General features: G+C 45.3%; 1 protein-coding gene across 2 annotated transcripts in view; it reads right to left on the minus strand.

Moving 5' to 3' along the window:
* Positions 1 to 13,793, minus strand: part of ERCC6L2 (ERCC excision repair 6 like 2) — a 1,852,128-nt gene that overhangs the window by 581,833 nt on the left and 1,256,502 nt on the right. For both annotated transcript variants that reach the window (XM_069625699.1, XM_069625698.1), the window contains one exon: positions 9,136 to 9,216. In XM_069625699.1, coding sequence (XP_069481800.1) covers positions 9,136 to 9,216 — 81 coding nt within the window. The remainder of the gene's footprint in view (positions 1 to 9,135; positions 9,217 to 13,793) is intronic.

Below are 13,793 nucleotides of genomic sequence, written 5' to 3' on the forward strand. Positions count from 1 at the left end.
AAATGTAAAAGGTAAACTGCTTTAATGTTACAGAGGATTCCCAGCCTGACGACGAGGAATATTCAATAACATGTGGATCCATGAAAGATCCAATGCTGGACAAGTTAGTATAGACGTAATTGGGACGTAATGATTCCCTGAGCTCTTTTTGCACTTAGGAAAACACCTCAGGCTTCCTTGGGTTATTCCCCTTTCGAAACCGTTATATGGGAGGGAACAGCAAGATGTCTTAGACATACTGAAGGAAACTTGGGAAGAAATAGAAGAGGCTATGTTACCCATCTCCCAGACTGCCCAAAAGCTTAAAAACCATATGGCCGTGGTCCGAGAAATTGTGAAATGCTATCTATCTAGAGCACAAGAACATCAAAAAGCTTTACACGATAAGCTATAGCACGATCCTTTTTTAGTAGGAGAATGTTTTGGTCTTATTACCCACCTCTGAAAATTAAATGGTCTTCAAATGGTATGGGCCCTATAAGATCATAGAATGAAAAGTCCCCCTAAACTATGTCGTTGTTCAGCCAGACCAATGTAAAAATAAACAAATTGACCATATAAATCTCCTGAAGCAATGGAAGATCGGCCCCTTAGAGAATACTACTGTTACCATGGCCACTCTCTTGATTGACCAAGAACAAGAGGTTCAGTTAGTCTCTAAAAACCTGATCCTTCCTCAGCAGAAAGATCTCCATGATCTTTGAAACCAGTTCCCAGAAGTTTTTTCAGAAGAACACGCTAGGGTGCAACATTTGTCAATCATATTAGTACTCCTCTGGGACAAACTGTACATTTGAGACTTTATAGGATTCCTGAAGCACAGAGAACGATCATTGAGGAAAAACTTTCAGCCATGCTCAGTGCAGGCATAATTCAACCCTCTGAGAGTCTGTGGTCCTCCCTCATAGTTTTGGTGACAAAACCAGATGGGAGCTGGGGATTCCGCAATGATTTTCGAAAACTTAATTAAATCTCCAGTTTTGATAATTATCCCAGGCCCCGGATATATGAGCTTTTCGAAAGATTGGGAAAAGCCTGGTACATATCTAAATTAGGTATAACAAAAGGATATTGGCAAGCTCCCCTAAATCCATTTGACAGAGAGCAAAATGCTTTTTCTACCCCACAGGATTCTTCCAATTTTAACTGCTACCCTTTGGCTTACACAGAGCCCCTGCCACATTGCAGAGATGAACAAAATCCTTCGATCATACTAAGACTTCGAAGGCGCCTAACCTTGACGATATCGTCATCTACTGCAACACCTGGTTAGAACATGTGCGCCATCTATAGGAGATCACTCACACCATTCGGAAAGCAGGCCTTCGTGGTAACCCCAAGAAGTGCCACCTAGCGCAATCAGCTGTGAAATATCTAGGATACTTTGTAGGGAATGGTTTAATTCAACCTCAAGCCGAAAAGGTGAAAGCGGTCCAATTAACACTGATCCCCAATACCTTGATCCCTCCAAGCCTTCCTGGGACTGAGAGGTTATTATAGGCAGTTTATACCAAACTACTCTGCTCTGGCCGCCAGTCTCACTGATAGGTTTTTGTGGTTGGACATTTTTGAACTTATCTGGGGAAGCGGCAGATAACAAAAGCTTTGAAGGCCTGAAACAAGTACTTTGTCAAGAAAAAGTGTTGAAGATGTCTGACTTCTTAACCATTAATTAACATTACAGACAGACACCCCAGAAGTGGGCTTAAGGGCAGTACTTTCTCAGGAGCATGACGGATTGGAACTTTCTGTCCTCTATACCAGCTGGAAACTGTTTCCTAGGGAATATACACATGCCACTGTTGAGCTGGAAGCCCTCACCATCAAATGAGTAGTTGTCACTCTTTGCTACTATTTGACGGGGAGGAAGTTCCGACTGGTGACTGACCGTTCACACTTAACCTGGATGAGTCTCAGAAGGATTCTAATGCCCGGGTAATGAGGTGGTTTTTGGATTTACACCCCTTTTTTTCTGTGGAACACCAGAAAGGAAAAGAACATGGGAAAGGAGATTTCCTTAGCCATTTCACCTTACTCTTGAAGGGAGGTGGCCCTCTTGCTTAACGGGAGGGCTATCTGAAGAATTTGGGGAATTCGTCCCTTCTCCCCAAAGGGGAGCCACTCCCGTTGAGGCTAGGGAGGTGAGCCCGTTCTGTAAAACCTTCACTAGGGGTTTGGGCAAGTGGGACCTCACTGGGAGAAACACCCCCTTTGGGGGACAAGGGCTCCCATTTCCATGGGGAGCTCCCTATATCCAATGTACTCTCTGCCTACATGGGAGTAAGAAAAGAGAACAAGACATCTATGTGTTTGGCTAAGGGTAATACTGAACTTTCCTCCTGCTTAACAGTGAACAACACACCTTTTCTCATTACATGAGCGAGAATAAAGTGCCAACATCTCTTGAATGGAGGAGGAGATTACCAACGCTCAGACGACTCCCTGACGTAAGACCGCGGGCAATGGGAGGAACCGTGCAGACCAGCGTAGCCTGTTGCAGTGCCGAAGGAGGTAGACTCCTGACTCCCTCATGCTCCCTTCTTGCCTCCTCACACCCTATATGGTGCTCTCAATCTCTCCTATCTTCTCAAACTGCTACTCTATCTCCTATCCTATCCCTCTCACTAAGTCTGGTAGGAAAAGGTTCAAGAGGGATATCCTGGTCTCCAACCTTGGCCTCCCTATCACTGATACACACATCAGCGCTTCGACCAGACAGACCCTAACCGACATCCTCTTTCTCGTCCCCTCTGCAGACCTATCGACCCCTCATATGGTCTCAGCTCTCTCACCTATCTCTTCCTTTCCCATTAATGGTACCATTTGGTGAGAGGTCCTCTTGTCCTCCTTCCACTTCTCCAAGACCATCAAGAATGTCTATCTGAATGGCACAGTCTTGGTCCAGAACTCTCAGCCCAATCTCTTCCTTTTTCGATAGGTGTCTCCGGCATCTTATCAACTTCCCTCCTTCTCTCGCTACTCCTACTAGCACTTCATGGCTCCTTGCCACTTCCTTCTTCCACCGCCTCATCTATGCCACCTCCTGTCACCACCTTTGCCCACTCCCGGGCCCCTCGGCTGCTTACGCTGGGTGTACCTCACTCCAGTACCCCACCCAGGAAGTCTTTAAAATGTTGCAACCTGCTCTACGTCGCTACTCTTGAATCTCGCTCTGCTGTCAAACACTCCTCGGACATCTACCACCTCCTCAAAGAGCTTGACCTGGATGTCCTGGCTCTTACCAATACATGGTTCACGGCCAGCTCGGTCATGAGCTTTGTCACTCTCCTCCCTGATGGCTACACGATCCACTCCGAGGCCAGAACCAACCGACCCAGAGATGGAGTAGCTCTGATCTTTCTGGAGTGGGTCCTTGCTTCTGTCATTACTTCGCAGGCCTACTCCTCCTTTGAATGGCTGGTCTGCAGGCTCTCTCTCTCCTGGGCTCTCCCTGACTGTGGCCACCATCTGTAGGCCACCTTGCCAGGTTGCCCTCTTGCTCTCAGAATGGGCTGACCTCTCCTCCTCTCTCCTTCCCTCTACCTCTCAATCTCTCCACCTGGATGCGTCTAATCCCTCCTCTGGGCCCTTCTTCAACCACTGCGACACTCACGCTCTCTCCATTCTACCCTCTGGTCCGACAAACTCTGCTGGACACACCTTGATGTTCTCATCTCCTTAGACACCACCCTCTCTAACACTCTCACCACACCTCTCTCTTGGACTGACCACTTTCTGCTTTCCTATCACCTGAAGGTCAGTCCCCCAGGCAAAGCCCACCCCACCACTGCCACCTACCCTCTTGGTCTTTTGGAGCATGAAGCATGTGACAGTGGGTGCCTCTATCTTCTCTGCGCTTCCTTTCCCTGCGGCTGAATCACACTCTGACACAGCCCTCTCTAACCTGTATCTTTCTATCTTTAACACTCTGGAGATCCTTGCTCCTGCCATGAGTATCCACTTGAAACCTACCTCCAAGTGCAACTCTTGGTATGAATCCAACCTCGCTGCCCTGAAATGCAAGTGCAGGGTGGCTGAGAGGAAGTGGAGGGCTTCAGGCACATCCTCTGACAAACTGGTCTGTCGCCTGCTCCAAAGGAAATACAGACTCTGTCCTCTCCAAGAAGAGTCCACGTCTCTGCGGCTTCTAATAACACTGCCAAATTCTTTCAAATCTGCAAGGAGCTGGCCAATCCTGCTGTCTCAACCTCTCCTGTTCCCTCCCAGGCCCTCAGCACAGCTATGGCTTCTCACTTCACCACTAAAACTAAGGACATCCTGTCCTCGTTGTCCTCTTCCTCTCCCTCTCTACCCCCGCCACCCCCGGGTCGCCTCCCCACCCGCCACCTCTCTCTCCACATGTCATGTTCCCCAGGGTTCTATCCTCTCACCCTGGCTTTTCAATGTCTACTTGGCCCCTTTGGCTCACCTGATCTCTACCTTCTCCTCTAACTTTCAGTGTTATGAAGTTGACACTCCGCTCTCTTTCAGGTTCCCCTCCGCCTCCTCTCCTCTCCTCTCTCACTCATTCCTGACTGTCTAGCCGCAATTCAGGATTGGTGTGCTTCCAATGTTTTCTGCCTTAATGCAAGTATGACAGAGATACTTCTCATTGGGACCCCTGCTTCCGCTTTCCCTCTCTCAATCTGGCCAACCTCCTTCAGCCCTCTTCCTTCCCCTTCCTGTGAGGCAAAAAACCTTGGTGTCATCTTCGACTCCACTTTCTCCTTCTCTACTCGCATCACAGACCTTGCCAAGAAGTCCCACTACCAGATGCACCTCCTTAGAGGTATTTTTCCTTTTCTCGCTTTCCCCCAGAAGCTCACTAACTCCAGAGCACTGGTTCGCTCTAGGCTGGACTACTGCAACAGTCTCTTTCTCAATCTGCCTTACTCTACTCTCTGCCCTCTGCAGCTAATCCAGAACAGGACTGCAAGACTTATTCTTGGCCTCAAGGCCAGGGACAGTATCTCTCCAGCCCTGAAATCTCTCCACTGGCTCCCGGTAGCTGCAAGGATCAAGTTCAAGACCATCTGCATCATCCACAAGGGCTTCTGGTGCCGGGGCCCGCACTACATCCAACTCTCTCTTGCAAAAAACCTTCCTTCTCAAGCCCTTCTCTCTGCTTTCTCCAATTCTGAGGGTCAGACGCTTCTCCAGGCAGATAGTGGGGGGTAGATCTCTCTCCTCTGCAGGTGCCTCCCTCTTGTATGGCCTCCCAGCCCCTCTCAAACTTGAGCCAGACAACCTGAAGTTCTGGAAGCAGCTTAAGACATTCCTTTTCTCCTCTGCTTTCTCCGTCTCCCTACTCTGCTGACCTACTTGTCTGCTGCGCTGACTGGTTGCTTGGCTACCCTCAGTCTCACCGGGTACCAGGATCCTCCATGATCAGTCTCCCCTGCACTGCCTCCAGGCCTAACGTGCACTTACGGGCTGTAACTGCAACCTCTATAGTCTCTTCTCTCCTTCCACAGGGAAGTCATTTAGGGGTCGCCAGAGGTCTCCCTTGCTATTGCTGCCCCTAACAAAAAAAAAAAGAGGTTCCTGGCATGTGGTCAGCAGCATGTGCCTCTTTGGGCCAGCAGCATGCGGCTCTTTGTTTCTGGAGTGACTGGTTTTCTGATGGCTATACCCGTCAAGATAGCTCAGTGGGTTGAGCGCTCGCTGCTGCAATGTGCGTGTGATCTGTAGGTTGCATGTTCGGCTCCCGGCAAGGTCACTAAAGCCTTTCATCCTGCTGAGGTTGATAAATGAGTACCAACACAGGTTGGTGATATTGTATGTATATTTGTTCTATATGAAGCGCTTAAGCGTAAGTGCTATATAATAACACATCTTTATCGTTTGGCCTTGGACATCTACTTGCATTCACAGTATATGTGCCTATACACGCTGATATTAATGATACATATAGTGATCCATTCTTGTATGAAATGTATATCACTTTACAGTGATATCGTAACCATATTTTTCATAGTGTACTTAGAAACAATGCTATGTGATGCCACTTCCAGTTTTGTCAAGGGGTGAAAGGTCATGTTCCATCACTTCCCATGATGTCACTTTGGTGTGGGGTCAAATGACATCACATCCTGTGATGTCATCGGAGGTCAAGGGTCATGTGATGTAGATTCCTCTACCCCTGGCATTTTGGTGAAATGACATCCCTGTCCTTGCACTTACCCAGAGCCGTGCTGCCCTGGCTGCACTTACTCAGAGCAATGCTGCCCTGATTGCACTTCTCCCTTCCTGGCACATCCCCATCTCCCTTCCCCCTGCAGTGGCATTATCACACTTGCACAACCTGAATGACACAAGACCTAGTAAAATCGTTTGTCTTGTCCTCCCCTTGTATTGTCACGCCTAGAAACACTTGTGTACAGTTGCGTTATAAATGACATAAATCTTACCAATCTAGGGCCCATTGAAACATCAATAAAAACCATTGAATCTGAGTCTTGTAGTGACTATTGTGCCATCTGTGACATTCTGCTTTTTCTAGTTTAGTGTGGAATCACGAAGTTGAGGGTGCACTTACATTTGCAAATGGCACAGACACAGCCTACAAGGTATGGATCACAGTCACCAGGGATTTAGTCTCCTTCTCCATAGGCGAGTAGGCCAATGTGGTTGAAGTTCCCATAGTTTGTTTTTCTGTCGACAAAGCCATCAATAAGAATGATACCTTTGATGGCATTGCGGGAGTGATTGTTGATGAAGGCCAGTCATCAATGAAGTTTGGAAATGCGCCACATCTCTCGTCATCGATGGTGAACGGGATGCAGTTTCTCTCGCCATGGATGAGTTACCCATGGATGGGCAATGAGACCTTCCCTTTCTAGGGCTCTGCTCGTGGACAATGCAGTCATCGATGAACCGTGGTCTCGTTTCGCAAATGATCCCCTCTTTTCAGGGTCCTTATACGCCCCAAGGAAGGGATCCCCTTCCTGGAGCCTGGGTCAGGTACATGCCTTTCTCCCTTTTATCCCCTTTTGAAGGCTGCTCCTCTGGCATGGATCTTTTGTGAGACCCAGGGTGTTTGTCCTTATGGGAAGAGATTGACACACTTCTAGAAAACACTGCTTCAGAAGCAAGGTATTTTGCCAACAAATGAACTCCTGTGCCTATCCTTAAGGGTTCTGGCATGAAACCCTGGCATATTTCACATTTTACACTATTTGATGGGGTGCAGGCAGTATATATAGTCTTCATGCCTGTCTCTCTCAAAAACACTCTTCAGACCACTAGAGCAACAGGCCCTACCAAAGGGACTTCTTGGATTTTTCCTTAAACTCTTTCTCTGTCATAACTAGGAAAGAAGAAGGTGTGAAGGAAGGGCAACAACCCCTTGGCCCTACTTTCCTAGGTGAAAGGTTGGCAAGATATAAATGTTTACCTGCTCTTGAATCTGAAAAAAAGGGCAATCAGACGATGAAGGTAGATTAAAAAGAAACTGAAGAATTATTCAGGATTAGCTGGGGACTACTCACTGCACGACTGACAATCGGAATCTGAACATGTCTCGAGGGGGCAGAGATATGGCACTTAACGTCTCACTGGCTGGGAGGTAAAGGGGCCAAAAATAGGGTAAGGGACTGCAGAAGTGCTGCAGTTTTTTTAAATGATAGTAGAGATGAGAGTTAACAGTAACTGAGGATTCATAGTCTGACAGCGGAGAATATTCAAAACATCTGAATCTGTGAAAGATCCATTGCTGGAGAGCACTTAGAGCTGCCATTGACAACAAACTTGCAAGCCCTACAATTGAAAGAAAGGTGTCAGCAGCAGATCATTCACTACAAGCACCTGCCCACTGTAAAAGCATTGCAAAAGAACTGAGACTTGAGAAGAACTACGACAGATTAAGCCAAAACCAAGGGTTGGTTAACAAAGAAAGGAATTATCTTCAATGGCAAACAAATCCATCCTTGAGCACACCCTTTCAGTCCTCAAATGTAGCCACTCCCAATCTTTCATTTGCCCCCACCTCCAAGGAAATTGGTACAAGTGAAACAGCAAACACTTCAATCTGATCCAACCAGGATCTTCCTGGAGAATTGCCATCACGACTTAACTGTATACTAAGAATGTATCTTTTCCGTACTGTTAAGAATACACCAAACTACCTAAATGTTTTCCTCGGCATAATAGGAATGTACGTTTGTATTGATCACTGTACATACATAAATGAAAAAATAAATAAAAAGTAGAGCATTCATTGAGAGGTTCTCAAGGCAGAGAACATTTTTTAAATGTCAGGCGCCATCTTCACAGCAGCATTCAGTGCCTCCACCAAATGACTGTACTCTGGATAATGCAACATGTTAGGTATGGTTAATCCTAATGCCTGGCACTGTGGTTTGTGGCTAGTGTCACACCACAGAGAGAGTTGAGAGGTGCAGTTAATATTCTTTTAGGCATACTGAAAATGAGAAAACAATAAATTAATACAAGGTGGCTCACAGATTTGCAGGGTATATAGTGTGTCGAAAAACATTACAAATGTTGATAACAAGTACTATATCCGTAAACAGCTCAAAAGTAGAGTTAGGACAGTTAAGAAATACTGATCGGGACAAGGGAAGACTGTAATCACGTGAAAGGCAATAAAGAAGGAATAAAGATGTGTCTGAGTTTACAGAATGAGGCCAAGAACGGTTTCAAGGATGCCAGCAGAATGGAGACAACTGCTTACTGAGGAGTGCTGATATAGCAAGGAAAAATAACTTTGTGATCTGGGCTTCAGAGGACTGTGCTGGAAACAATATTCGGCTCAATTGAAAAAAAATGGAGTGACATAAATGCAACAATAAAGCATGAAGGAGCAGGACGAACACTTAGACATGCCACAATGGCTCCATTTATTTGTTGTGCAAAATATATTCCAACACCCAAATCGGCGGGGAAGGATATGCCACATGTCCAGAGGAAGTGGGATGGAACATTGGCCTTTCCTGAAGAAAATGATTACAAAAAAGCCTATCAAAACTAATGTAAGATCATACTAAATAGGTTGCACCAAACATCCGTGTGGTAAGAAGGCTAAAGACATGATTATTTTTGGCTACTTCGATTTGTTTTCTCGTTTAGTTCTTTAACATAGATGTAATAATTAAGATTATGTAGGCTGCTTACCAGTTCCAATTTGCTTGTCTGAAAATCCTCTTTGAACCGGGTAGCAGTCGTCACATATCCTGCTTCCACCTTACCTTCGCGCTAAAGAGATAATTAATGACAATTTGCACTAGTTAGGAACATAGAATAAAAATTACATCAAATGATCATCTATGTTGCATTTCAAACACTGAGCACTCTATTGACTGGGAATGATAAAATAAAGTCCTACAATATGTAAAATGCTTTAATTATTGATAGTACTGGGCTTTTTGACCTACCAAATGCTGAACTTCGGCCAAGTTATCAGGATTTGAATTTTGCATGCAATTAATTTCGGAGGAAATTTGTTGTAACATGCTCTGTGCACTGTTGGTGACTTGCATCTATTGAATTGTTTAATATGTTACCCTACAAAACTAGATATAAGCTGTGTTGCTTTTGATCCAATTTTTCCCAGAAAGTGCGCTGTTAAATAGACAATTTTAACACACTATTTAAAAAATGCTTTTCAGGGAAAGAACCTTTCACCCCCGAATCTCCTTAAATTGGGTTGGGCTCCCTCGCTTATACATTTTCATGTGAAAGATGTATGCCCTCCAATAAATTTTTTTTAAAAAAATCACATGTCATCGCCAGGGCCGAAACCTAACAAACTTCATCCTGGATGCTTACATTTTTCATGCAATCTGTTCTATAGTGTAGTGGCTAAATCAGTAGACTACGTCATTAAAGGAGCATTCACAGGATTGGAGAGCATGTAGATGGCGAAAAGACTATTCAGTTCTTGATGGTTCCTGTTGCAACCCACACAAGCTGGCGGAATTGAATATACATAGGCAGGTTATATAAAGCAAAGAACATATATGCACCACATCTGCTTTAGAAACTGTGCAATTAATTCAACAATGGCTTATTTTGCAGGTTCTCACAGTCCTTTGGAAATCTCACTCAAAATTAATATGTTTCCCTGTGTAGTGCAGGGGACCATCGTTATGTGCCTAGAAATAATGGGACCCGCACACTGTAGTTCGATGGAAACTGCTTTGTCTCAGCCTGACGGCTTTATTTACAGTACGTGGTGATGTCCTTTGCATCACTATGCTAATGCAACCGTGATGCATCACACATCATTATCATCAAAAGAACACAACCAATGCCAACAAATGATCACTATAAACGTTCTAAAACGTCCCCTTTTTGTGATTAAAGTCCCACCACATATCACTGGTACAAATCAATCTCTCAGCCACCTGAGTTCAGACATTTCGCTCCTTATAGATACGTGGCTGGCATGGAGGGTACATGACCGCTAGTCTCAGTTTGATCGGAGCCAAAGGCCCCAAAGCCTGGACTATGTTGGCTTAGTGAGTTTCCAACTTAAGGGTCCGACATTTTCAGCAGGAGACCAACATGCTGGCTCTTTGCACTGTGTGTTCATGCATGATAAGCGTCTGAAGAAACTGGAGTTTCTGGTAACAGTTTGGAAAGCTCATTGTGCAGCTACAGAGCATTTTACTTAATGGATGTCCAAATGCTGAGGCTAAAAAGTTAAACTTAACTTGTTGTCCGTCTCCTGTACTTGACTAACACAAGTTCACCTCTTCTAAACTCAGTAGCTGTCCTGTGTCTTCTGAGAATATCCTTGGTGTTGTGATGCAGTTGTCTCTCCACAACCATGTTATTTTCAATGCTGTCACTCCCTGATCATGTATGCCGGCAGAGTTCCTCTGTAGGCATTTCAAGGCAGAGCAAAAACTTTAAAATCCTGCTAGACCTGCAGGTCCAGTAACTTAGTTTACCCACGCGACCCAAGAGAAATGCCCTCAGCCCACAGCGACAGGTGACAAAAATGTTACCAGTACTTTCTTTGAAATTTGCACGTGACCATAAGCCCATTTCAGGTTTTGCGCACTGCTGCCACCCAGAGGTCAGCGACACACAGAGAAACTTGTATTCAACATTTACTTCAAACATAGTTTGTTTGCAGTAAATATCAAATAAATGTTTCAAGCATTCATTGAACTTGCCAGCAAGGTCGAGTACCAGGGAAATAGTACTCCACCTTCATTAAAACTCCTCGACAATGCGAATAGTCAAGTAGATTTTACAAGCCCTCCCCTCAGATATCTACCCAAAGGTATATATGTATACACACATATCCATAAACCCACATTGTGTGTGTAATTATACACACACACACACACACGTGAACACATATGCTATACACACAAACATATATATATACATAAAAACACACATACATAAACACAGACTAGAATAAGAGTTCTCAAGAGCTTTTTTAATAGAATTGTCCCAGAAAGTAAAACATAAAACCGCTTCTATCCACTTAAGGTTGCATAAAATAATTTCCCAAATCAAAAAGAGTTTATTTCTACCTCTAAATGTGAATAATATGCATATATAATTAAAGGAATAGTCACTCAGAAATATTATTGTCCCGTGGGTTCGGGCATGTGTTTTTAAGCATAGGTTGAGCGATTATGCAAACATTTCCTATGCACCTTACCGTAGTTTTCCTCTTTTGTACACATGTGAATTCAGGCAGCAGGGAGTGGCCATCTTGTGATAATCTTATCCGATGCCGCATCACCCAAGCAGGACTGCCCTGGCGGAACTAATTCATATGCCCCGTCCCTAAGTCTGAGATCTCTAGACGCGTACTGCCCATTTCACAACGCCAATGCACGTCTCGTGTCAACCTTCTCTGCGCTTCAGCTAATGACGTGTTTCCATGGAAATGGCAGGACGCCTCTTTCCTCAATAAGTATAAACAGACCACTTCTCATCAGACACCATCAGATTTGCTTTTCCAATCATTTCACTGTAATTTTTTTAAGCATTCTGTGCCTTGTTTCTGTGCTCTGGTCAGCTACCTTCATTGCTTGCAGCCTGTGCGAACAGATACCAGTACCATTACTATCAATTTGTTTTATTTGCCCCATAATGGAAACAATACAGCCCTAGCAGTACGAGCCGGAGTATTCCGAGGCAGAATTACTCGAAAGAGAAAGATGCGCAAATGATGGGGCTTCGGACTACAGTTGGGAGGACGATTCTACAGATCAAGAGCTTGGGCCTAGTCGCATGGACCGCGTTTTACCTGGTGTACCTGCAATCGGTGCACGCTAATGCCAACCGAGGAGGAGAACTAGTGCTGCCGAGAAACTCTGGATGCTTGTCCTACATATCGGAAGGCGAGACACGGCCGCAATGCGTTACCGAACTGCCAGACTTCAGGGCAGCCTGCCTCACACAGACAGTGTTGAGGTTTATGATGGTGCTTATGCACAGACTTCAAGCAAGAGATCTCCCTTGCAATCCAAGTAACGAGTAAGTGTACTCTAGGTGTGATGTCACTTAGGCCACTAACATTTCATGGTTGTCTCCTATATTGTCGTAACTTTGATCTATCAATGCCAAACAAATGTAGTCTTGCAATTCTATACATCACTCTCAATTTGGGGAAATCATAGTGGTCGCCTTATGTTAATTTCATGTACATCCATGAAGCAATATTTCTTTGTGTCCCAAATGTAATGGAATGCATAGTCGTTCAATATTGTACAGTGTCTAGGTAGGATTTGTACTGGCAACAATGCCACTGGATACAAGAATTGTCAATGGCAACTAAGGTTTAATACACTTATCTTGTTCATTTAAAAACAGTTTGTATCTTTCTCTTTCACAGGTGGTACAGGCTGGTGGCCTAACGTTCGTTGACATGGTGGCTTCATGGGAGGCTTGGACACTGTGTTCGACGAGTAATACCCACTTGTGTCGTTGGTGCCATTAGAGAAACTTTCCCTAGTGACAGCGGTCAATACAGGGGATTTTCCCACACTGTGCTGCAACCAGAAGTTTTTAATGTGTAGTACATTTGTGCCATCAAAATCAGAAACAAAATAAAACACAACAGAACATTTATCAATGGTTGTTTCAGTCTTTCAGTGAATCAAGTGCGTCTCCATTCAGCAGTGTTCCGGCCCTTTCCTGCATGCCTCTTGCCTATCCATCCCCCCTCCATTATCAAAGGCAGTTGGCACCAGTGGTTGTGCGCTGCCAAAGGGGGCTGGCAGGGTGGGAACGGCCAAGGTGCCAAACACCATGTACACTTCAAAGGTATCTTACGCGCAGGGGCCATTGTACACATGGCCTCCCCAGACCCAGTGTCTCCGGGCAGGCTCCCCTTGAAGGAGGCCGCGCCCCTGAAATCCACATAAGTGAGTCTCCATTCAGCAGTGTTCCGGATCTTGTCGGCACACCTCATGCCCATCCATCCCCCCTCCACTATCAATGGCAGTTTGCACCTGTGGCCGTGCCCTCCCAAGGGGGCTGGCAGGGTGGGAACGGCCAAGGTGCCAAACACCTTGTAAACTTCAAAAGTTATCTGGTGCGCAGGGTTCAAGGTTCAAATGCTCTCCTCAGACCCCATGTCTCCAGGCAGGCTCCCCTTGAAGGAGGCCGCGCCCCTGAAATCCACATAAGACCACGCCATATACACGTCATTCATTCACATACACACCCTCTTTTCAAATTCTTTATAAACCACTTGATATTTTTCATGAAAACATCTTTGAGCACTGCAAGTCAACATCGTGAACTTGCTACCTGAGAACTTCTGTGACCGCTGCGATTCAGCTCGTCGTCGTGCTACC

This window comes from Ambystoma mexicanum, chromosome 6p (assembly GCF_040938575.1).
Source record: "Ambystoma mexicanum isolate Mex_15411 chromosome 6p, UKY_AmexF1_1, whole genome shotgun sequence".
Lineage (NCBI taxonomy): Eukaryota > Metazoa > Chordata > Amphibia > Caudata > Ambystomatidae > Ambystoma > Ambystoma mexicanum.